This window comes from Nothoprocta perdicaria, unplaced genomic scaffold, assembly GCF_003342845.1.
Source record: "Nothoprocta perdicaria isolate Ctin4 unplaced genomic scaffold, notPer1 scaffold_43, whole genome shotgun sequence".
Lineage (NCBI taxonomy): Eukaryota > Metazoa > Chordata > Aves > Tinamiformes > Tinamidae > Nothoprocta > Nothoprocta perdicaria.
The window spans coordinates 3,274,406-3,300,920 of NW_020455677.1; the positions used below are offsets into that span (position 1 = coordinate 3,274,406).

The 26,515-nt window shown below is 41.5% G+C and overlaps 1 protein-coding gene across 2 annotated transcripts in view; it reads left to right on the forward strand.

The window, feature by feature from the left end:
• Positions 1-338: 338 nt before the first annotated feature.
• PRKCE (protein kinase C epsilon) overlaps positions 339-26,515 on the forward strand; it is a 265,165-nt gene continuing 238,988 nt past the window's right edge. Inside the window, exon 1 of one of the 2 annotated variants that reach the window (XM_026046230.1) lies at positions 339-768. In XM_026046230.1, the coding sequence (XP_025902015.1) occupies positions 421-768 (348 nt within the window). In that variant the 5' untranslated portion in view covers positions 339-420. The remainder of the gene's footprint in view (positions 769-26,515) is intronic. The other variant, XM_026046229.1, reaches the window with a different exon arrangement.

Consider the following 26,515-nt stretch of genomic DNA (forward strand, 5'->3'; position numbering starts at 1 on the left):
CAGCGCTGCCGGTGCTCGCGACCGCGCGCGCGGCTCTCGCGCTCCCTCCGCGGGGCTCCTCGCGGATTATGGTGCGGGGGAAGGCAGGAGGCTCCCGCTGGCGCCGCCGGGTCGCTACGCGCGCGTTTTGAGCGCGGCCGCGGGGTTTCTGCGAGCGCGGGCGCCTCCCCCTGCCCTGCGGCCCCCCTCCCTTGTTTTCCGTTAGGAATACGGGCGAGAAAATAAATGTATTCACTGGGTGTCGCAAGAGCAAAGGCTAAATAAGCAAAGGTAACGGCGGCAGCAAGGCGAAGAGAGAGACCCGCACCGTGTCCTGCTCCCCCGCGCCCAGACCTGCCCTCCTATTTATTGGTGAGATCTGCCTCCCTCCCTGTCCGTGGTGCGGGTGTTTAATCCCGGGAAAAGTGCAGCCCTCCAGCCATGGTGGTTTTCAATGGCTTGCTGAAGATCAAGATCTGCGAGGCGGTGAACCTGAAGCCCACGGCGTGGTCGCTGAGGCATGCGGTGGGTCCCAAGCCRCAGACCTTTTTGCTGGACCCCTACATAGCCCTCAACGTGGACGACTCACGCATCGGGCAGACCTCGACCAAGCAAAAGACCAACAGTCCCGCCTGGAATGATGAATTTGTCACCGACGTTTGCAACGGCAGGAAGATTGAGATGGCTGTTTTCCACGATGCCCCCATCGGGTATGATGATTTTGTAGCTAACTGCACTATACAGTTTGAGGACTTGCTGCAGAATGGGAGCCGCCACTTCGAGGACTGGGTAAGTGCCTGCGCTGCCTGTACCTGTATGTGCAGATGGTTTTCTGTGGCATTGTTTTGGATGCAACATCTGTATCGCAGAGCTGGGTTGCCAAGGGCATGTAATGGCTCTGAAGGCTTTCTGTTATTTTTGTGCTTTGTTACACTGAGATAGTCATGGTTACTGCATATCTAATGCATGTGATTTACAGACAAGTGAAGAAAGAGAAACACACCGAGCCTAGGTAATAAATGTATGATTACTGCTTCAACTTCTGAAATCATATTTCCTAAATGCAAGTCTAGTTATCTTAGTGTTCTTGAAGAGCTCCAGTCAAATGCATCCAAATACAGAGCATTGCTCCAAAACCCCGATCCAGCACCTAGACCGCGAGTTCTTCATTTCAGCATGAACACCCTTGCTCATGTTGTAGCCTGGCACGATGAGCCTTAAAAATACAGATCTGACCTCTGCTGTGAGACACTTTGGAGTCTTCATACCACCTGGAAGCCTGCTGCATCCGTAGGGATGCTCCTCCTTCCCACCAGATCATCTAGACCTTTATACGTGGACCTAGCGCAGTGTGTCAACTTACACTTGAAATTAATGAAAGGATCCTGGTGGATTTTGGCCCCAACCAGGCAAATGCTATTGCTTTTCTATACAGTACGTTTCACTGCTTCTGCTGCATCATAAAGATACAGATGCTAGCATGCCTCAGTGGGAGTGCAGAAAGGCTGGTAAAATCCTTGGTCTGACATCCTCTGGTACTATGATTTAACATCCAAAAAAAAAAAAAAAAAAAAGGAACAGGAAACATGGACATTTCACCATTCTACAGTTAGTTATAATGATATATTCTTGAAATAAGATAAAACAATAGGAGCTGTCTTCTGGTTTTGAACGTGCCCTGCTTGACCAGCCATCTGAAATGTGCACGCTCATCTTTTTATGCATTTATTTATTAAGGTCAAGGATCCTAGTCAGGGCAGGGCAGTATTTCTCTGGCAAATAGATGAAGAACCCAGGACCAAAATAAAAGCAGCAAGAGTTAACAGATTTGAGTTTCTTGCATTCTTTGGGTCTTCTTTACTTAATGCAGAGGTATAAATATTTGTCAGAATGATTAAGAGCTAAGTAACTTTTACTTTAAAACTTTTATCTTGACAACTATAAAAAATATGTAAGTTCTCCTACATATGTTACATTATGATAGCTGGGGGTCTTGATTGTTCTGATACTCCATAAAAGCCACACATTAGCAAGTTAGCATAATAAAATTGGGTGATAGGCAGAAAAAGTAGCAAAATCAGGAAAAGCCAAATGCAGCAGTACTGCAGATGTCTTTTACCTGGATTGAATCATAATCAAGTTTTGGGCCTTCTGGAATCAGTGGGTCAAGGATGTCTTCATAGATGCTTAGTGAAGGAATAATAGATTCATGTGCCTTTTTTGTTTATACTGCATGTTCCGAATTTGTGGCCAAATCTGGAAGGACCGTGCAGGTTACAGGTGCCAAGTGTGAATTTTGGTGAGCAGTTGTGCTAGGGAATGTTGTGGCTCTGATRATTAAGGTGGAATGAAAGATTCAGGCATCCTGCTTACCTATATAGTGGAGTTTAACAGGTCGGGTCCCAGTATAAACGTGACCCGGAGGGATCTAAATAACTGAATTAGGTAAAGGCTGTGTTTTATTGCATCAGGATCCATGGCAGTCCGGCCAGTGAGGGGTGGGAGGAGACGAGGGCGTAGCTAGAGTTGTTATCTGTTGATGTGGGAGAGTTGAGGCTGTGGCACTGCATCATAAAGATTGGTCCACCCAATATAATATGGCTTCTGAGGCATCATTTATCTCATTTTCATGTCCTAAGTCTTTGTGTTTTGGCTTGTGTTTGTGTATATGAAGTACTGTGTACTCCACCCTCCCTATAGTGCAGTTAGAATTTGTGGGGCCAGATATTTATAGGATTCTCTTTTAGCCTTTCCAAATATTCCTGTTTACTGAATGTGTTACAATAATTGTCATACTGAGTGTCTTTACTGGATTGCTAATAGAAACCCTCAGAGCACTGCCTCTTGGAGTATCACACAGTTTCTTCATCTGATTTCACTGGATTAATATAAATGAAGTGGCCATGACATCTCAATAGACCCTATAGCGAGAGAAATACCTTTATTGATTGCTTTGTCAGTGTCTGGAATCTATATTAAAACCTAGAGAAAAGAAAGCRTTTATGAAGTCCAGTAGTGCAAGGGTTTCACCTTCAAGTGAGATGCACGTGGCCTAAACCAACATTAGACTAAGATCTGCTGGCAGTTTCTTCTGTTTAATAAGAGGACTAATTCCTTCATTTTGCCCTTGGCATTTAAGGCAGGTATTTTTTTAGTGCTCTTTCCCAGCTTTATAACAAGCAAATTAAAAGGAGCAATCGCAGGAGCCCATTCTTCCTCACTGCCTCAGATATCAAATAAATGCAACCTAAGAAATACTTTTGGAGACTATAAAATATTTTTATGATGTTCTCAAGGTTTCCCTTTAAGGAGTTCTGAACTTTTCTTTCTTTTTTTTTTTTTCATACACGTTGTGTTCATACACAATGTAATTGAATTGTTGCCCCTTTTTACCTTCAGAATGATGCAACACTTCTTCCAGTAATGAACTGTCATTAGTTAAYTAGATTTGACAAAATGCTCATATGTTGAGAGCAGCTCTAGTCAATATATTAATAGCTTTTATGCATCCAGCCCATTATAATACTGTAAGTATTTTGGTGGAGAAATTTTCAATATTTACTTTACAATATCTGTACTAAGCTCAAGGTTATATTACTTATCCTGTAATATATTTCTAGATAGTTGTCAGAAGTCCAAAATGTAGAAAGTACTAACAAAGAAGTAATGTGGGTTTTTTTTTTTACCCTAAAAGAAGCTATTTATCCTTTTTGCTAGCTCACCTTCTTTATTTTTATTATTATTATTATTACCATTATTCTGCTAATCCTTGTATTTTTCTAGGAGTTGAGTTTTTTAGGAAAATACTGGCTATTTTTCTCATGTCAAGCCTGTGCTATATACTGATGCCATGGTTACAGTGGAAACACTAATGATAAACAAGTACTAAGCTTGAAATCATGATAGCGTCTATTGTATTTGCAAGAATAAGATAAATATGCCAAACCCTGATTCTTATTACCTACAGAGTATTCAGCAGTTATAAAAATGATTTTTCAACCTTATGATATATACACTCCCCAAACATAGAGAGATATTTTAAAGCTGGGGCCTAACACAGTGGTTCGGATTTTATTAGGTGGAACCTTTCAGAGAAAATATATACAATTACCAAAAAAATCAATATGAAAATATTTCTGAAATGCTATAGTGACAGTTAAAAAGATGGCTGCTTTTCCAGTGGTGAATCAACCCAGACACAGCACAGCTAAAGTGTCAGTTTTCTTAGTAATGACTGCACTGCAGTTTTAAATAGAGCTTTGCATTGGTGACGTTACAGGCCTCTCTATACCTAAATAAAATGTTACACAGAAATGGTGCAAAGAACATTCAAGAGGATGTTGGTGAGCTTATGTTCTGAAAAATGAAAGGCAGAGCAATAACCAACCTGACAATTATGATTGAAAAGAAACCTGATAATTTAACATGAAAGCGTTAGCTATTTTTTTTTCAGTTAGATGATTCATGTAGTAACGAAGTACGTGCGTCTTTCTCTAGTTTTCTTGCAAATAACATACGTAAATGTTGCAGGTGTGTTAGTAAAAGAGATACATTTTAACCAGTAGAATTAAACTCAGGAAGGAAATTTCATTTCAGGTTTGGCCTCGTGGCTCTACTCTCTGAATTAGAATGATCTACGTTTATGTGTTTGGATGGTTGGTAGCGTTTGGATGGGCTCTGTGTTCACGTCCACTTCCCAACCATGACAAGAAATGCAGTCAGGGTCACTGGACCTGTGCCAAAGGCTCCGTCTAAGGGTCTTAGCCAYTAGGCCTGGCAAAAAGACCTACTGAGTCGGCCTAGGAAATCCTTTTGCAGACTGAGTGGCAGAACTCACCAGGTCAGTCAGAGCATCACAACATTTAGCAAGAAAAGCCTCTATTTCCACTGAAAATATTTTAAAATGGTCTTTAGGTTTGTGAAACAATTATTTTTTATTAAGGTTAAAATCCTTAATGCTGTTTAGAAAAGAATTAAAATATAAGTTTTAGTAAGCTTTTCTTTGCTAGTCCTAAATATCTCTCATTTTTCTTTTCTTTTTCAGTGTTGATTCTTAAGATACAGATTTGAAAGACTGTTCTTTCAAAAACGTTCTTTCCTATTTCCATTTTTATCAGCGTGAAGTTAGTCATGCAAATGTGCCATCATTGCATACAACAAGTTAATTAAGAATTAATGTAGTATCTCTGAAAGAGGTCGATGACTAGTGGTGGAAAGGAGAATGTGGAAAACATACCCTCTTTGATTGAGTTACATGTTTTTGCATCATGCTTACAATGTGCCATTGAAATTTTTATATGAGAGAGACTGTGTTGGGTCTTTAATTTGTTAAATTCAGCGTAAAGTTAGGCACTTAGGGGGTGAAGGTCTGAATTTCATGGTGCCGACCTCTCGTAAGACAGATGTTTGACATAGGAAAAGGCATAGAAAGGTTTAGAAATAACAGCAATATGTCATACAGGAGAAAATCTGGAGACACTTTGGCACTGCCTTTTCCTTCTGAGGAACTGAGAAGTGGGCGCAATGATTTGCCCAAAGGCAAGAGCAGGCGCATGGCAAACTCTTCTGAGCCCTCGCCTGGTGAGCTGTCCATTTATTTAAGATCTGTGTCCTTCAGCTCCTCTGATCTGAATTAAGTGGAAAGGCTCTTTAAGTGCTTATCTGAGGTCTCCTGTTTGTTTTCCTTTAATAATCTTTTGCCTTTTCTGGTGAGCTGAAAYGACAGCTCCCCTCGGGCAGCAGGTGAGCTGCTCTGGTGGGTGGGCACGGAGCGTAATTSTGATCGGTTCGGTCACTCGGCGCGTTAACCTCTGCGTGTCCCAGCTGCTGCTGCTCGAGCTGCTGGTGCCCGAGCAGAGTGCGGCTGGCACGTGTTTACATTCCCGTCTTCATCTACCCGCTGAACTTACCTGCTCTGCGGGTGTTGAAAGGCCTCAGATTTTTGCTTGGGAAACCTTTGTCTCTGCTCTGTGCTGCGGTTGGCGAGCTGCTGAAAAGCATTGTTATCAGAAGAGTATTTACAGAAACCAAAAGGAAATCGCTGTCCTTTTTGACAGATTTCTGCATTACAAGGCCATCGCTGAGCAACATCTCTCAGGTTTGCAGGGGGGGAGCATGAGAGAGTTGAGAGATCCGCAGGGCTGCCCAGGGACTTGGAGTAATTGTGAGCATGGGAGGCTGTGAAGAGACCCCAGGTGGTTTTGGAGAGGGSTTTGTATGGGCAGGGAGCCTCCCTGCCTTCTCCCTGGGGCGCCTCCTCCTTTCCCACCGCGCCAGGGATGTGGCACCACCGCACGCGGCGCTCCCACCATCTCTCCTCAGCATCTCCGAGCAGCCGCAGCCGCCTCCTCCTCCCTGCTGGAAAGGATCCCTGCAATCTGGGAGGCGTCCCGGCCTGGGAAGCAGCACCTCCAGTAGCTGCTCTGCTGTGGGGAGGGGGAAAGGGCCAAGGAAGAGCTGAAGCCTGGAGGAAAACCTGGAGGAGGATCATGAGTAGTTGCTGCTGCCCCACACACTCCAGCTGCTGTTTTGGCAGCAATGACACAAGCGGGAGAGAGGGATGCGCTGGCATAGGCAAAGGGACTAGTTGGTGACCTTATGTTGCCCACTGACCTGTTTTTTTTTGCCTTCCTATTTTTGCCTTTCGCTTCCCTCAGTGTGTAGCTTTCAAAGCCTCCGTCAGACATGAATAAATCTGCTCGAGGAATTACAAGTTTGTGATAGGAGGAGTGTTTCTCTGGGCACTGAACACAGGTAGGTCAGGGTTTGATCCCTCCACTGATTAGAATTCCCGCTCGCTGTTGTCAATATTAATACTGATACTAAGTCCCATGCAGCAAACACAATTCCCCCGAACTCTTTAGAAGGCTTTGTCCAATACGTTTACTAGAGGCAGAGTCCAATTCCTAGGTATTATTTCTAAGCTGGACTTTAAGAAATGTCCGAATCTGCTGAAAAGAATTCCTGTGTGTTCTCCTACAGCCAATTCTTGGCCAGCCCGTATCCTTGCTGCAGCTCAGGCTCTTGCACAGACACTGTGCAGCGCTTCCCTGATCTCCCCGGGCCCGCTGGGTTCACTGCGTTTCGTGTAGGCATGTGTTTAAATTCTTTCCTGAGCTGGGGCCTGTGTTCCAAGGGAAAGCTGACAATAAATAATGCTTAACAATATCCTTTACTTTCATTTTGCTCTTTCTGATTTATTATTTGACTGCAAGTCTTGCATGTGCAAGCAGAGTTTCTGCTCTCCTCGGCCATCAAACTATGCCTCTGCCCTCCCCATCCAGAATTCTCTAAATACTGCTGAAATGAGAATTTTAAGTTGGAATCGTAGGGTTTGGCCTCTAAGTGTGATATTTCCACTCCCTAAATAAATGCCTATTTAAATAAACTATTATGTTTCAAAATTTGAAGGGGGAGTGTGAATACAGTTCATAAGAGTCAGAGGTGAGAGCCTTTCTGCTTGGAATTGGCTGGCTGAATTCAGTACTTCCTTATCCAGTATTTTCTTAATCCTCTTTTCCTCACCCCAATTATTAGACTTAAGAGAGAAAAAGACATSTGTTCTTTCCCGTTCATGGTAAGAGAGGTTTTGGAAAGGACAAGGTATGTATGTAGTGGGAAATTTGTGGTCAGAAAGTATTGAGAAGAGATTTTTCCTCTATCCACATGGAAAGGTAGGGCTGGAAATGTCTGGATAAGGAGTAAGGTCAGAACCAAAGATAGTTTGGAAAATTGCCAGCTTTGGGGGAGCACAAACAAACCCTTTTGTCTCTTGCAAGGAGTGGGACTGGGTAAGATCTTAAGAATGGGGTTATTTGTCTTGCTCTTTTGAGACATGCAAACTGTAGGTGCCATAGGGTTTCCCTCTATATATGTATATCATATAGTTTGGGGGCAGAGGAGCCATTAAGGAAGGCTGATGAAATCTTTTAACCAGATATCTCTAAGCAGCTGCTTCCCTATTTGGCAAACTGTCACTAGAAGGTGTTAAAAGTATATTCAGCAATATTAATGTGAAACTGCAACTATAGAATTAATAAATAATTCTAAAGATTGAATGACTTCTGAAATGACTTSTGTAATGTTGTGTACTTTGTACTATATTTTAGTAAAGTGAAAARCAAATATTTAAAACCATCTACAGAATTGYATCTAATCCGATCATTAGTCAGAATGAGTGGCTTGAATTGCTAGTACAGTTGATTTCAGTGCGTCGTCTAACTTAAGTTGCTCTTATAGCTGAAATCTTAAAATATCACTGCTGTGATTTGAAAGGAGTGCCAGAAACCCAAATCTCACTTTTTTTTTTTTTTTTTCCAGAACTGCACAGCTAAAAAAACTACTGATATTGGCATGTTTCCATTAAATCTAACAGGAATTTTAACACTTGTTTTATTGGAAGCAGTGTCAAAGGGATGCTCAATAATTCTGAGAGTATAGATTTAAGTAGGACTTAAATCACTGAAGAAATAAAGGAAGACTGTTGGTTTTAGAATTAAAGAAGGCAAATTTTGATTCAGTCAGGGGCTTGCTGGCAGCCAATTCTGCCTTGTATCAGCTAAGTTGAGCTGATTTAATTGTTACAGACAACAGAATCATTTTGATCRTTTCTGGTGTCCTGCTGGGCAGTTTCAGCACATGCAGGAGCAACARAAAGGCATAAGTAATGGCTAGATGTTAGCACTTACTTTCATGCCCATATATTTGACCAGGAAGCTCCTACTGAAGTACCTTAAATTCATAGTAGGCAAATTAATGCTGAAAGAATGTTTCAATCTTAGTACTTTTCAGTACTTTATAGTATAAATAGGTTACCATCCTGTCTCTCATCATGGGGGAATAGAGTTCTTATGCATGATGGTATTTGTCATTGTTTAGAACATTGGCTGTTTTAATGGTAATTCAAAAATCTCTCTTTTTTTTCCAAATGTTAATATTTGTAAGTGTCTTTGGATAAATAGTAAAGTGGTGGCAGTGGAACTGGGGCAGTGGTAATAGAAATATGATGGGAAGATTGATGTGTGCTCTGMAAAGGTGCTGAGGAGTGTGTTGGCTAGAATTGCACTGCTTTGTTTGACAGCAAGATGAGAGTGCTTTGCCCTCCCTTTATTTCTTTTATTTTACTCTTTATTGTCTATTCTGTCTCCGTGATGGCTTTTCTCCATCTTTCTGGATCTGCTGTGGCTTCAGGACAGTCAAGAAATGATTGAGKGACCATTGCAGGATTGCCCAGGGCTTGGTGGTGGTGGCACGAGCCAGCTACCTGAATGCAATGTCCTGCCACAGATCTTTACAGAGAGCTATTGCAAGTGTAATTCTCCTGCTGAGGCCAAATTTAATCATTACATAAAAGTCTTTGCAGCATCTGCCAACTTCCCCTGATTTCAAGGTGTGATTGATCCACGGTTTCTAAAAACAAATGAGTTTCAGAATGTGTTGGAAAAAAAGAAAGGCGAGAGGTCACTCAGGCTGTACAGAAATAGCTTTGTCCACTTTGTTCCCCTTCTCACATGGCTCTAACTGGATTTATTGAGGAATCTTTTTTTTTCCCTCCATGCCCTTGCCCTTCCCTTCCTTATTTATCTACATTTGCCTTGGCATCTCTTGAACTGGTAATCCAAGTGGCCTTTTTCTCTTCTCTTTAGTTCAATGCTATTGCCTTCTCCGAAAGTCCTGTCTGTCTTAACTTCTCCTTTTATTTTCTTCTCCTTTTATTTTCTTCTCCTTTTATTTTCTTCTCTTTGTTACCTCCTGTGTTTATCCTTGTTGCTGTTCTTCCATCATGCCCATTCCTCCCATCTGAGCATCTCCAGTACCAGCAGCTCCGTGAGCATTGCCCAGCAGCTCTCATCCAGAGTGTGTCTCCCCTGAGCTTCGCAGCAAGCAGCAGGGAGCCAACACACAGACCAGGGGGTATCTGAGCAGCTATCTTCAGTCAGAAAAAGGGATGTTCCGAATCTCCAGTTAGTTACGCTGCAGAAATAGTTGAAGGAAAAAAAATGCAATGCAGGAAGCTTCAACAAAAGTCTCTGACTTTAGCAGAGTCAGTGGGGTKTTGAATGGACGTGATGATCTGTCCCTGAAAACTGGACGGTCCCAAACAATGAAAATAATATTGTAAAATTTTAATTGATGCTAGTTATTGGGATTTTCACCCAGGGAATGGCAATCCAAAAATATCCAATATATTTTGTCTTTTTCATTTATATAAAGTAAAATTATGGTTTCTGTCTTTGAAAAATTACAGTTAATGCGCAAGTCAGGAAGAGGTATTTTGAAGAAACAAAAAGAAACAGTAACAAATTATTGTCAAATAGGATAAGTTGTRGAGGTAGCTGAGCAGCAGCTTTGTTCACTTCAGCTTTGCAAGTTGTCCCTAACTCAAAATCCCAAATGGAGAGGAAATTCTGCTAGAGATACTGTGACACTTAGATTGATGTGTTCCTTCTTCTTGAGGAGTTGGTAAGTTTTGAGGGATCATTTTTATAATATAGCCCCATGGCTTCCAAATTTCTGTGTTTATTAACCTCTCAGGATTATCGTGTAGCAAATGCTAGTTGTTGCATCAGCAACAAGCAACAGAGACAACAGGACCTTCTCTTGCAGTTCTTCCTGATGAGTGATGGGCTATAATTTATTTTTAGGTATATACTGTAAAAATTTGTTTCTTTAAAAGGAGTATTGGCTTAGTGGTCACATTTAGGAGATGGCTCAGCTTTTTCATTTTTTATGAGGCCATGTAAAAGGATTTAAAATACAAATTCAGCTAAATTGTTTTTAAACAATTACCTGCTGCATTAGCAGCCCAGACACCGTGACCTGCTCGAACTTGGASGATGTGTTTTTGTGCTCTTTTCCTCCCAGGTCACAGTCATGCCTTTTGGCAGTTTTGTACATCTGCTGTGAGATGCCACAATAGAGGTTATCTTATTATCTTCTTGTGTGTATCATTTATTAGGACAGTGGGGTCCTCATAACCCCTCTGTGAAAGGCACTCACTTTGCAACAGTTGTGTGRTATAGAAGAAAATAGATCAGTGCACTTGACCTCTGCTTGTCCTAGCTCAGCACAGTGCAAAAGAACACTTCCCATTTACAAAGGTAGGGGCTGTGTTGGTAAGAACCTGTATGAATAAGCAAAAAGCCAGGATGCCTAATGCAAACACACCAGAAATTTCATTCTGTGATGCCTGCCTTGCACCAGTGACAGGGGCACCAAGGGCCTTGTGCACCAAATGAATGCTCTTCTGTGTTGATTTTAATGGAAGTTTCCCTGAGTGGTGTTCCATGGTACCAAATACTTTGGGAGTACTCAGTTATTATTTGGTTGCATACACAGTGATTCTACTTTGCTAAAAGGTGCATTAGAGAAATGAATGCTTACATCACCATCAACTGAATTCCTTACATGTTTAATATATTGCGTTAACTGTTCCTCAGGATTGAGGCCTCTTGAAAATTTTTGAAATATGTGGAAGTCATTATAAAATTGAAGCTTTTCACCAGGGATTTTTTCAGGGTGGTATTTACAATGATTTTACTTTGTGAGTTTGTGAGTCTGCCCATGCGCTGTTCAGAAAGAGCAGTCTCCCTTCCATGAGATTTTCCTTCAGGCAGATACCTGTATTTTTTTTTAGAAAAAGTATTATTTATAGAGTTCTTAAAAGAAAAAAGAAAGAAAAAAGAGTTAACATTATTTTCTTGGACTGTTACCTCATTAATTAAACAGCAGTATGTTATTGTATATTTGAACAGAGTACAATTAAACTGAACTCTTGCCTTGTTTGAATGTACTCTTGACTTCAAAACGACAGGCTTTAACATGTTCCAACAATTATATTCTATTTAAAAGGTGTGTGCCAAGCACAGCCAAGCACAGTTTTTCCATATCGGTGTTACTGCCCTGCCATAAAGCTTTCAAGATCTGCAGCACAGTCCAAAGTTTAGATCAAAGACAATTTTTAAAATCAGAGTTGAAGGAAGAGAATGCCATTTTGCTGGTCCTGGAAGACTATGGTAAAAAAAGCCTCGAACTGGGATTAATGACAGGGCTAAGTCTGAGAACCAGGTGCAGCTCTGACAAAGCCTCTTTCCCCTACTGCACTTCCCTGCTGTGCTATAGGGGCTTCTTCTGCATAGGGCTAGGGTAAGGGTGGCAATGAGCAGAAACACCAGTGACAGCCTGAGTGTTTTATGGAACTGCTGCAACTCTGAGCTCGTACAGTAGCCAAGTGAATCGGTCCTGACCCTGTTTGCAGATTAGCAAATAAATTCTGATTTTGCTTCCCTGCAGCCTGYGGAACCTGTGTGTGTTTGAACTTTGTGCACGGTTAATCAACTTTATGATGCAAATAAAGTGAAGTCTCAGAGACTTTTTATGCACCTTTGAAAATGTACTTGATACTAGTGGGATCTCAGGAGTGCTGAAACCTTCTTAAAGCACGAGATGCATACGTTGTGAGGGGGTGATCATTTTGAATGGAGAAATTGGTACTTTATAGCGCTGACTGTGCGTTAAGTAGTGCAGATGGTGCAAAACCAAAAAACTCGTAGTTTGTTCCTCAGTGATCTTATGCAGTGAAAGCAGATAATGTATTATCTCACTTTTGAATAATAAGATCATAAACTGTAAAGATCTTTGGAAGTTTTGTACCTGTGTATCAAGATCAAAGAGCAAAAGCTAAGGCCATAATAAATGTGTAGCAACAGACCAGAAACATGCAACAGGAATAACTGGGGTGTTACTGCAACTTTAAAAATATATTTGATGATGAGTAGTTGTGTGACTAGTTAAGGGAAGGTTATTCTTACACAACTCAGTAGCGAAAAAAGCTGAGACTTAACTTGCGTGCTCAACCAAGGAACATGTAAATAAGATGGACACTTTTGATAAGGTTCAGTCGGCAAAGTGAAGCTGCTTTGTCATAGGCCAAATAAGACAAAATAGGAAGATTGGATTTTTAACAGGCTTTATTTAAAATAAAAAATATTTCATAACATCACAGCAGGTCACAAGGTAGAGCTGCCTGCCATCAGTGTTGTTTGGTTTCCTTTAGTRCTAATGGTAGCAGGTGAGGCTGCTGAGTTCATTTGCAGCCACACAGTTCCTGAACCTAATTAATTTATAGCCAGAAATTCTAATGAGCAATGAGATAACATGCAACAACTTCATCATAATTTTGCTTGCTGTGAACTGGTCAGACAAGTTTTACGTACATGGTTGTCCTGCATCTAACATGTTATCTCCTCTGTTCTCTTTAATTTGTGCCTTTATTTCCATTCACATAATGTCTTCAAAAAAACAAGGATATCAGTAATGGGAAATGATGGGGTAGACAGCTTTTTGTGATCTGAGTATAAATCTGCTTACAAAATAAATATTCCAGCTGCTTRTATTATGGTTCCAGAAGAGGCCTTTGTCTTCGCTATTCACACTGATATTGGTATATAGCTCTTATCTGTCTCACATAGTAATTAAATTAATTAGCAAAATGTCCAATCTGGAAAATTTTCAGTGTAGTCATCTTCATGGCATTCTCCAGACAAAGTGTAATGGATGGAGAACGTGACTTTCCTCCATGCCACACAAAAGTGCAGCACCAGCATCATGTTTTTCATCTCAGAGCTTTGCTGTAGGGCTACCAATAACCTCATTTTTACAGACAGGAAACTGGGCCTGAAAAATAGGATGAATTAACCAATGTTCTTCATAAGATCAGGGAGCAAGGTAAGAGCAGAACTGAGACTCGTGAGCTGAGGCTTCCGACTGGCACCAGTTAAATATCTTTGTTTCTGCCTTGCAGCGTTTTCCTTAGCTGTCCTCACTCATCTTACTTTGCTTTCCTGAAGTAAGGATTCTTACCAAAAGGTTTCCATTTCCTCCCTGTAGCATGGCTTTAGCAGGCCATTGTGTTTGATGTTTTGGTTCTCCAGCCTCTTCTTTGTGGGGATGTTTTCCTTGCACTGTGATAAACACACAGAAAGTCATCGTCTTGCTGCCACCTTGAATCTGGAGCTGTCACTATGAATATACAGAGCTATAGGACMTGCCTTTCAGCAGGTCTTCGTACAGTAGGTAGTTAGGGCCTAGRCTTACTATTATCATCAAAAAAAATACCGTGTAGAAGAATCCTGCATGCATGCAGTTTGGACATCTCTGGTATTGAGCCTATCTGCATATGAAAATTCGTAGGCTGCAAAAAGAGCTGAAGAATCCCAAGTCATAATTTGGTATATCATTGGTGTTCCCGTAACTGAAGTTAATAAGATGGCAGCAGACAAAATGTAAAGCTGCAGGATTTGCTATTTGATTGCTTGTGCACATGACTGAAAGTGGACTTCTCTTTGGGTCACTCATTTGGAGAAAAAMAAAACAAAACAAAATAAATCCCGAAACATTTGATTTTCCGTTTTTAGGGCCCTATCTTAGTTACTAGCAGTAGATGTGATAGATTTTTACAAAAGGGCTAGGATGATACAGCTAGAGCTGTGTGAAGAGGGAGTGGGTGCAGCTGGTGTGTGCTGTGGAGCAGCTGTGCAATGCAGCAGAGCCCGAGAGCCCAACACCTGAGCGTGTTTATAAAACAGATACAGCGAGATTATAGTGGTGTTGCTTGCCTGGCAGACTATTAGCCTGTGGTTTACACAAGGCTGTCCCTGGTTTGGAAAAAGCCACAGAGTCAGTCTGCCGGATATGCTAACGTGTCTTGGGGTTAATRTGTCACACTTCGGGATAGATTGTGAGCTGGGTAAATTGGTGCAGATTGTAGCAAGTCAGGTTTTGTTTTAGTTGAGGAAGGGAGATTCTGTGCAAAGTACAAACAGGTATCAGCTAAATCACCCATAGTTTTGGAAATTATTGAATTTTGATTGTATTTGCACCTCAAATTTAGAGAAGGTAAGTCACAATATACTGTCGTTTTGATGTGAAAAAGTGGCACTCTCTTGGGTCTTTTAATATCATGTGTGTATATATACATATATAATCTCATGTATTTTTAATTTATAGTACTGTATAATAATAAAGGCAAAAAGCATTATGCATGCACTATGAAAAACATGTGAAAAAGGTGATCATTAATGTCCATCATACTAAATGTAGTCAGTGAGTAGAACATCAGTTTTGTGGTGGAATGGGAAGCTCAAGATGTTGGAGTACAAAATGCCAAACTTAAGGCATCATTTACTTGGAATTTTCATCTGTTCACGAGAATTACCTTTGAATTCTAGGCTTGGGCATTTAKGTATGACCATCCAAAATTTAACAAGTGCAATGCACTTGACAGGAGTCCTGAGTGAGAAACCGGCATTCTTGGGTCATAGTCTTGTTTGATTGTGGTTGATTTCAAATATATGTAGCTCATGAAATTTAGTAAGAATAAATTTCTTTCRAAGAAAGAAGGGTTTCTTTCAACCCTTCTTCCTAGGGCTGCTTTTCCCATACTACTTTACTCTTGCTCCCTACTCACCTAATGGCAGTTGCTGTCACTCTTTCATTGGTTGCTGTTGAAGTCTCCTCCTTCAAGAAGTACCATGATTCTGCTCCTTGCACAATTTAAAGATCATTATGACAGGCTGCATTTATCAAAACTCCTGTGAGGGACACTGTGAACACAGGGAAAGAGGATATAGCCAAGGAAAACAAGGCATGTAGTAGCCTGATTGAAAAATAGAAATAAAAAGAAAAAAAATTGAGTTTGGCTCAGAATATTAGRGTGGGACCCTCAGCACATGAAGATGAGAGGGAATTAAATAATTTATTTTTGTTTATTTGATATGTGTGTTAAACTCATTCTTGATTTTATTTCCTTTCTTGATTATAGAAAAGTAGATGCCTTTCTTTATGCCGGCTTTTTTTTTTTCCCCAGGAAAATGAGGTTGGTAGCAGTTTTAATTACAGTTAACACATTTAATCACCATAAAGCTTAATTTGAAGACCTACTTTGTTACACTGTGTTTCCCAGTGGCTTGATACGAATGTGTGTGCTTGTACCTGCGGTGTCTTAATGGATAAAATACTTTAAAGCTGTAAATACATGTCCTAGAAGGAGCTGATATTGACTGGAAGGAGACATGTTGGACAGTCTCCCTTTAGGGCTGTCTGAATGATAATTGAGTGAAAGCAGATAGAGAAGGAAATTACATTATTCAAGGAGGACAAAAGCAAATTCTGTCAGGTATTTTAGACCAGGGCGATTCAATTGAGTTATTACTGGCCCTTAGTAGCATGCCCGAGAAAAGTAATGTTCTTTGCTTCGGCTGGGTGGCCCTCGGAAAGGGGAGAGATTCTTTCCTGCCTTTTGAAATCATCAAAGAATTTAAGAGTAATCATTTCCAAAGTTATCTCTACGTCGGAAAGCCTTGCTGTTCAGGATAAGCCAGGGTAAACAAAGGACAAATAGGAAGTGACTTTTAAAAAGTATGGGTTTGAACCTGCGAGGTGCTGAGCGTCTCCAGTGAAATGCTGAGCTTGCGTGATTTCCAGTACGGTTATGGCTCTCAATTCCTGGCAGGATCAGGTCCTAAGATTAGATCTACTCTGTGAAGTAAAAGCAACTTATTGCAGTCAGCTTTTTCTACTGACATGACTGCAGTGCACAGCATCAGTGCAGGCTGTACGCAGGCGTAAACAGCACTTGAGTAAAGATAAAAGCTAGTCTACAGGGACTCTGTCTCTTTCATACTTTAGATTTTTGTCTTTTGCGCTAATAAGAACTCTCATATAAAAATGAGACATTGGAGGGTCAAGCAAAATAGCAGATGCTTCTTGGCTGAAGGAAAAAATCTTTCGTTTTACTGTCTGGTTTAGGAGGGTGTCTGCTGGCTTTTCTCTAGCCCGTTCTAAAACAATGCCAGATTTGAGTAGTATTTTTCATCAGTACATTTCCAAGTGCCTATCACCTTGATCATTGTATTGAATATGCAGGCAGGGCCTTTGGGCARTGGAGCCTGTAGTTCTGCAGTGCTTCGCTCTCAGACAGATGCAAAGTCCTTTCCGTTTAGCTTTGCTGGCTTCAGTGGAGCTAGTTGTAGCCTATGGGTGTCCCAGGTGGCCCACAGTGAGGTTCAGAGCTTGCAAAGAGTGTTTATGTTCCTCTTCTCCTTCTGTTTCTATTATATACGAGGATGCTCAGGGGCCTGGAACATCTGCCCTATGAGCAAAGGCTGAGGGAGCTGGGCCTGTTCAGCCTSGAGAAGAGGAGGCTGAGGGGGGACCTGATCAGCGTGTATAAATACCTCAAGGGAGGCAGTGAGGAGGAGGGGGGCGGCCTCTTTTCAGTGGTGGCCAGCGACAGGACTAGAGGAAACGGCCACAAGCTGAGGCACCAAAAGTTCCACAGGAACTTAGGGACAGTGAGGGTGACAGAGCCCTGGCACAGGCTGCCCAGAGAGGTTGTGGAGTCTCCTTCTTTGGGGATCTTTAAAACCCACTTGGACACAGCCCTGTGCCACGTGCTCTAGGTGACCCTGTGTGAGCAGGGGGGTTGGACTAGATGACCTCTGAGGTCCCTTCCAACCTGAAGCATTCTGTGATTCTGTGATTCTATGATTCTATGATTCTATTACATGGTTTACTGTCCCTACAAGGTTAATTTGTTACCAATATTCAGAGTTCAGCCACTGTTGGTATTCTTTGAACTAAGGGTGGGTGTAATGAGGTTTTGCCATTAGTTTTGCTGAAGGGGAAAACGGCGCATTTCCTCAGAGCAGCTCCTAGAAGTTACCTGAGGAAATCAATGCACTGCCAGCACCAACTGAGAAGTGTGCATACTCAGACTGGCTCAGGCCTTTCAGAATTTACTGCTAAACTGTGATATGATGATGAGGGAGGGAATAATATGATATGATGATGAGGGAGGGAATTTGCATCTGCTATGTGCAGCAGCAGCACATAGACATAAAGCACTTCATCTGAAGTGGTACTGTGGTTCTTCTTGGCATGACAGAAACAAGGCATGGCCCTCCCTTCTTTCTCTCTCCCACCTGCCCTTTTTTTTTTTTTTTTTCTGGATGCAATATTAAATCTGTGCAGTGTTTACTTCTGCAAAACCTCCTGCCTCAGGCTTCTGTGCTCAGAGTTTCATCCAACAGGTTCTTCTACCTCTGTTTCCTCATTCCTGCTGAGGAAGTCAAGCTGACCATGAACGTGTAATCATCAGGCCTCAGAGCCTTCCTCGTGCTTCTCAGAAAGAGAATGCCCATGGCATGCTCCATGGACCAGCAGTACCCAGATCTTATCAGGAATACAGATCCTGCAAGCTGCTCATTTGCAGAGGAGGTGGATTATTTTTAGGCCAGCTTTTTTCTTTTTTCTTTTTTTTTTAAATAAATATGTGGTGACACCTTCTGGAAGGCCACAAGGAAAGTAAGCCAGATGTGGTGTGCCAGAAAGGGGGCCATTCCTTTAGGGTGGGAGGGAGTCTGCTGTCAAGCCAGCAAAGCCAAGGATAARCCTGAGAAGTACCATGTATGTCCTAGTATACACTGATCTTGAGTGGATGATATGACAGAACAATGTGCAGAAAACTCAGTGTTTGGGGGAAAGGGTGAGCTTAGTTTTGAAAGCCATGCTGGTGTACAGGGCAGCCGATCTGGTATTTTGTATTTTCATTTTCAGCCTGCTTTCGCCTTGGGGCATAACYTTTGCATTTCGTATTTTGATTCTGAGTGTTTGGTAAAGGACTTCCTGACAAATATTGATAACTTCCTACAAACCATTTGTAGACTGTCCTTTGAAATGCCGAATTCTTAGCGTGAAAATAAATGTGCTTCAGACAGTGCCTGCTCTGAGTACAGAACTAGACAAAATCATAGTCTTCACCTTACAGATACCCTTTAAATTAGTTCAATATTAGCAATCAAGCTTGAAATGGAAGATCTGACTTCATCTCTTAGAGCCAGGGCTGCAGTGATCAAGAGCTGGGAGAGAGCTGTTTGCAGTTTGTTTACTAATACAATGAATAAGTAATCCTGTGATATTTTTGGCTTGCAGACTGCTTCAAAAAGGGAGCCCAGAARCTCCTATAGAGCTTTAAAAATACCTTGTGCTGATTCAGAACTCCAGGGCTGAATGTTCCCATTGTTTCCTCCAGTGTCAAGGAACACAAAAGGCACCTCCATCCTCTCTTTCCTTAGTATCCCTAGGGTAAAGGATGGTGGAGAGGACACTCCTCACAACTCTTATTCCTCTTTTGAGCCCAGGAAGGCTGTTAGTAAATACTGAAGTGGGCTTTAGTTTGACTTGGTTCACTGTAGGCATTATGAAAAGCTCTCTCTGAAAGAGCTGGAGGCCTCAAGGCGAAGTCTGACATGGGAGACTATCTCCTGCAGGAGGACATCAGGCAACAGGGACCACAGGGCTTAGCGTGGGCGGTTGACTCTTTGGAAGGCTTTTGAAACCAGTGTGATTATATGGACACCTGACTGCAAAGAGCACTTCTCCTATATGAAGAGGGTGAAGCTTAGCCCTCCCTCTTCCCCTTACCTTTGCTTTCTGTGGAGAAGTGTAAATCGAAGCTGTTGGGCTGTCCTGTCCCTGAACAGAAAAAACAGGGTGGGAGAGGAGGGAAAAAAAATAAGTATTTACCTGCAACTTTAAAATAATAAATAGCATCTGAAATGCTGCAATATTACTGCAGAGAAATGCATGTCCTTGATAAATGAGCCTTGATATTCTCTTTATGATGCTTATGGTAAGCTTGTCATAACAGGCCACATTATCGTCTTCTGTGGTTTTAATACATTGATCTGCCTGTAGTGCGATCCTGTAAGCTGGCTGCAGCAATTTGCTCGCGGGATGTATTGCAAGGTTATTGGGTTGTACCTAAATTACTGCATACTCTATGATTCATACAGTGCATTTCTATTTGGCACTCACCACTCCTGCATCTCTGACACACAGGGCTTAGTGTTTCAACCAGGAAATTATATAGACAATTCGGATAGCTACGATCCCATTAGACATCTCATCCTCGGATGGCCGTGCAGCAGAATAAAGCCAAGCCTGTAGATGGAGGAGGAAATGTCCTTGTTCGTCTGCTTATCCAGGAATTGCCTACTAGGAAGTTTCTTGCATCTTGGCCTCGTGTGTCTTTGGGGGGTTACTGGAGGGTTGGCAGTTCCTGTTTTCCATTTGGGGCTGTCAAGAGGTGGTGGTTGTGAGCACTATATCGATAGAAGACTATTTTTTTTTCCCTCGCTGGTGTGTTTGATCGTTGTCTGCTTTGATTAACCAGTTCTGGGGCTTAAAGCGAGACGTGTTGCTTTTTCCATTCTTTGTAGTGTTTTTTGGCAAGGGGTGGAGAAAATGCAGCCATTGCTCCGTTTTCTGTCTGAACTCGTTTTGTTTTGCGCTCTTCGTGCTAGAGCACAAAACAAAATGGCTTGCAAATAAACGAAATGTTAAAACAGAGCTAAAAAAGTACTTTATATTCCTTCCACACAGCRCCTGTGTGAAAATAAATAGGAACAGATCATATTGGGAAAATATTTCTTCCCCCCTTGCTCCTGCGAATAAAGCAATCCCTCCACCCTCACAGCTCGCTGCAAAGTAGTAAACCACAAGCAGCGCGGCCGAGTGCTGYGAGACGATGGTGTTGTTGTTTTTGTTGCACTATTTATTTATTTATTTTGCTGTTGCTTTAGCCATCGCAGGCTGAGCTGCAAAAAACACAGCGGTGTTATTTTGAAAATTCGCGACACATTCAGCCCAGACCAGGAAGTGAGGTGTTGTCTTTTTAAAGGCCGCTGCACAGAAAAGGGTATTTCTGACGCATGACCTTCAGTGCACAGGAATTCCTCTGCTCTAAATCCCATCCTTACCATGAACTTCACTGCCACAATTCATCCCCTCACAGCTGTGTGAAAAGTGACATATCACAGAAAAGGAACAAAAAAAAAAAAGGACATGGAGAGATCTGGTTGTATTCTGTTAAATAACAGGACCTTGCAACATCCAGATCATGAGATTTGCTGAAATTTATTGTGTGTAAATAAATGCAATCTTGTTGCAAGACTTTTTTTTTTTTTTTCTGTAGAGCTTTTAAGCAACTAAATAACTGATCAGTGTTCAAATCTCTGGTTGAATATCTGATCAGAAGTGTCACAATAGCAGTCAGTGGGTTTTTAGTTCCTTTGAAAATCTGGTTTGAATTTTGAGTGGTGAGTGTTTGAAGCTCCACTCTGAAAAAACCCAGCTTCACATGCACTTTTTTGGTATACATTTGCTTTCACTTTTTTTGTTTTGTTTGCTCTCTTTTGCTCTGTTTCTCTCTCTGTCCTCTGAGAGATCACCTAGTAACCGTTAAGTTTGAAAGCTCTGCAGAAATGTTTTTAGGAGCATAGCAGGTACCGGGCTCAGCTCGCCCTGGGATGGGGGTGAGTTAGCAGTGGGAATTTGGGGCGGTTTTAGAATGTGACTGCAGTTAAACGCCTGCAAAAATGCCACCTTTTTGCCAGAGATCTGGCCGCTGGAAGCCATTGAATTGAAATCTCTTTGGAGTGGGAGAGAGAAGCATCTGGCAGGCATCTTTTAAGACTCTGTATCTTTAGGATTTGCCAGTTCCTGCTGTTTTACTGCCCAGATTTGCTAGCGTCCAGGACGTACTACAAGGCCTACTCTTTTCTTCTGGCTCTTTGTGGAAGTGGGTGTTGGCTAGAGCTAGATAAAGTTGCAGAGGGTTTGTGATGTGGAGATTGCTGAGTTTTACTTTTGCTTTTGCTTTGTCTTGGTTGCTGAATTATTTTTTTTAACCTGAGGCGATTTATTGCTAGTGTTTGATTTTAAAAGCTTGCCAATGACAGAGAGATCACAGAACAACACTATTGTTTTAGCAAGAAAATGAATAAATGATAGTTTTGTAACTCAAATTCCCCGTGAAGTTGTTGCAGCTGCAAATTGTATAGAGCCTGTATTATTTTTATATATAGGATGCAATAGTGTATGAGAATCCTTTTCCGTAGGGAAAATGAAGCAAGCCAATGTGCTGAATCCAGGTGAATGTGAGTGATGAGTTACCATGAGGTGAGCTGAAGGTAGCTGTAGGAATTTCACTTACATTGAAAGTGACTGCTTGCACAGGCAGCACAGTGCAAGCAGTCACTTTCATGACGTAGTGATATGAGTTAGTCAATGGAAAACTTTCAGCATAAGTCAAATTCTACATTTATACATGGATTGGGAATGAAGCATATGAATGCTTCATTGGGAATGAAGCATAAATCAAAAGGCTTGTATAGTCATATATCTGAAGGGAAAATAATATGCCTTATGTATAGAGATAAGTAAGCACAGGTTCAGATAGTATTCGTTCTGATTGCTCAAAAAGTTGCACGTATTTAAGTTTGGTGTTTTGTCATTTTAGTTAATGAAGTTCTGCCAAGCTTTGGCAGAACTGTTATAAAAGTAATTAAAACTTAATCAGTCTTGTAAAACCTGAAATGTTTTTAAAATGTTGGGAAAATAAAGTATATAACAGCTTGTTATGAAAATTTGTGAGCAGATATAAGCCCCTCTAAAAAGGGGCTTATATCTCTAAAAAGGCCGATATAACACAACTTTGCAGAAAATGTCCTAGCTTAATTATAGTAATGTGCCTTGAATTTTCCAGTGGGGTCATTTATTTTGAGTATATGTCTCGTCTCTTATTACGGTAACTACGAATAAGCCTGTTGTTGGGTATGTGTTGTCTAAATGTTGCACGTAACTTTCCTGGAATTTGTAAAGCTATTCTGTTTGACATTAGTTGGCATACCTTGTTTGCAACCCTTGTAATCCAAAAATAAAATATTTATGTGTCTCTAGTAGCAAAGTACAAAGTGCCATATTAAGAACAGCCATATACGGGCCTAGCTCGCCCAGTGTTGTCCATTCCCCCTAGCTCAGCAATTGATTTCATGGGGCTTTTAAATCCGCTGGAGCTACTCGGAAGTTGCTGCTGCAAGGCCAAGATCCAGATCTGACTTGGCTGTACAAAGAGGACCAAGACACTCATATATCTTTCCCCATTCTATCTCTTCTTTTTTTTCTTTTTTTCCACAACTTAAAGATTTTCATTGGGGGGAAATAGTAATAAAAATCCTCTAGAATTTCTGCCAGCTGCATGTCTCAGGACTAGCAAATCTTGTGCAGGGGTAGCACCAGAGTCTAAAACGTGTCGTAGTTGCTCACCCATTGCTAGGGGTTTAGGAAGAATAAAGCAGAGCTGGATTTGAGTTGCTAGCATGTCCTTCATGGCTTTCATCTTGCGTTATAATCTTTCACATGGAAGGGATGAATAGAGATGTAAAAGGATTAAGGAGAATGCAGCTTGTCTCATTTTTGTATCTTGGTTAATTCTCCATCTTTACCAAGACAAATGGTATTTATGCAAAATATATTCCATAAAAATATATATTTCCTACTGAGCTATATTGCAACACAATGCTTTGGTTACAGGCTAAATGTAACCGTTTATGTTATATTGTGTTTCGTATCTTCCAGGGGGATTGGTTGCCATTTGGAAAACCAGTTAGCTGGTGTATACCACAGAGTACTTCCCAGTATGAAGATGGTGCTAGTAGTTACCATGACTCAAAACAAAGCTAGCTTAAGCTCTGAACGTGTAACCAGCATGGTGCCAAACAGGCTGTCTTCCTCTTCACTGGGATTTCTGGCTTTATAAGGGCTTGCAGGAACTCTGAGTGGAAGTATTGCCTTGGCTAAGGGCTGCTGTCCCATAGGAAATCGCTGAAAGGAAGCAGGGGATGGCTGCAGGCAGGAATACACCTCCTGCAAACAACAAGTGGGAAAGAATGCGGCAAGGAAGCAGCCGGCACGTCCCGTGGTGGCTGCAGAGACGCAGTGAAATCCTCCTGCACTGGGGCACTGCAGCCCACCACAATCCTGGAAACCTCTCGTCTGATTGTGGCCATGGGCAGCAAGGTGGTGGGGAAGACAGGAAGGAGGAGAGGCTGTTTCAGGACATAGAGCCTGCAGAATTGCCTGCAACTTTTTATGGCAACAAACAGCATCATACTGCAGCTTTGTGCCCCCTGTTGCATATACCCTGCACGAAGTGCCCTCCCCACTGTTTGAGAGCTCTTCCACCCCAGGAACCCTATTTCATGGAGATGTAGTTGCTTAGAGATAAATCTTTTCCCCCTAAGAGGCAGAAATTTTATACATCATTTTTACTTTTGTCCAAGACATTCTTGAAGCAACTCTATCTAATGGCCGCTTGGATTATTTGATGCCTTGCTCTTTCAAAAAATGAAGATTTTTGAAGAGCAAACATTGAAAAGTTGCATTCATCCATTCACTTACCTCTTAGGCATATAAGAATGTGAAACTTATAAAAAACTGTGCATAGAACTTCAGCTATTTTTTAGATTGTTTATATTTTTCATTGTACCTTTGATGTTTAACAAGGCTGGTGCACTTAAGAAAAGGGTATTTAGAAACACATTGACTTCCTAAGAATTTAAATATTTAATCTACAAATAAGCTTAAATATATATCACTCGTATAGCAAATTTTGAAACCAAATAGCAAACTGTAGAGAATTTTATGTATTGTGTGCCTTCGACTGATTCATCTGAATGCCAATACTGTTTCTTTCCACTGCTTCACTGTTGCCAAGATCTGTTTTAACATTCCAAACCTTCAAGCTGGAAGGAGGAGATTTTTGAATTTGCAAGGTTCAAATATCAAAGTATTTATGTATTTTATGCTTTTCATAATAAATATATGTATATATTATTCATATTTGGTTGTATAGAGAAATATGATCAGTAGTATAACATTAACACCCTTCTAGAAGGACATAGCTCATTTATGTCTTTATTCCTTTTAATGTAGCCATTCTAAAGTTGTGCCTAGAAAATCCCTCTGCAGCAAAGCGTTATCAGTAAACCCTATGAATATGATATTAGGGATGTTTTAAGTTGCATGCTGAATTATAGTCTGTATGGGCCCAGTTGTCTATAGAAAGTTAAATAGCTTACAGTGTGTGTTATTTTTATTGAATCTGCAGACAGGCTATACGAGTTGAGGGTTTTTTTTTGCATTCTATAGTATATCTTGTAGACTTTTAGGTTAACAGTAGAGCCAGACAAAAAGCTTTTCAGAGTTAAATACTTTAATGCTTGTGTTTAGAAACTAATTTGTAAAATACCTCTCATGGTGGTAACTTAGAGGCATGCAGGCCAGGTTTTACTGGCACACCTGGGGTCACATATACAATGCCATACGTGCATCGTTATGGATAGCTCGCCAGGAGCTTGTGGGCGTTGGTGCAGGTGCCAAAGATGAATTTTCCCTGGATGATGGCCTCATAAATCATTAGTGGAGTTTTCCATTGTCTACAGAGCTAAGCTATAAATTCCTTGGCACTCAGGGTTACCTGGAGACTAGTATAAAGGCTGCTCATATAAAGGTAGCTTGCACTGGTATTTTTGATGCAGGAGTGTGCCAAAAAGCAAGGCTAAGGGTCTGTGTTTGGAACCTCAAGGCAAAGAAACATCCACAAACTGGAAATCACTAGTGCATCCTATTTTTTCTAGCTGATCAGATTTTTTTCTCTTGTTAAATTGATTTTTATTTTTAAAATACTGACCTGTTGCAAACAAAACTCTTCAGTAGAGTATATTGGTTTTCATGTAACTTTCGTGTGACTTGCTAGAGGAATGTTCCTTAGGTCCTGGTGGAATTAACATTCCTACTTAGCAGCTGGTGAGGAGCCCAGCTAGGTGGTGTGGAGGAGATGGCTTTCAAGGTTTCAGTGAGGGTGGGTTTCTGATGTTACACCTGAGTAGCCTGGCTGTGTGACTGCTCAGAGGTGAATCTCTCTTATCCTCCCCCCATTTCACTTTAAGACCTCCAAAGATAACTGGCTTCCTTTCAATGTATGGTAGGATAATTCCGAAATTTGAATGGAATGAGATAGGTTGAGTTTCATGTCATAGGTAAGGACTGTGAGTGTGCTGTAATGCCTATTCTGTCTCTAAATCTCACTGTGGTCTTCTTTACACTGGCAGAGTGTGAGAATTAAAATTTCCCGTTTCTGGTGCCCTTGATAACCATCTTTCTCTTCCAAGCGTGTGTGAGGACACCAGGAATTCTGCGCTGCTGCGTGTTGTCAGCCGGCGACGTTGATGAAGGCCCTTCCTTCTGCACTTGCTTTTCGCTGCACGTTTTGTTGGTAGCTCATTGAGGCCTCTCGGAAGCGAAGAGTGCAACCACCACGCTCCGTGTTTGTGATGGTAGTAAGGATTGCAGGATTACGCCTYGTCCTGCAACCAGGAAGCTGGAACAATAGCAGCCTCCGCCCTGCGAGGGCTCCTGGGCATCGCGGAGTGGARGCGTTCGGGGGTAATCCAGACCCTTCGTGAGCGCTCAGGTTGGTTTCCAACAGTACCGAAAGTCATCGGGGTTGGTTTGCAGATGCCTGAGAAGATATGTGCCAGTTCAAGAATGGTACGTAGTTCATAATGCAAAATTTCATGGGGAAAGAAGGACCACTTGGCTACATACATTTTTAAAAGGAGGCCTAGATACTTCC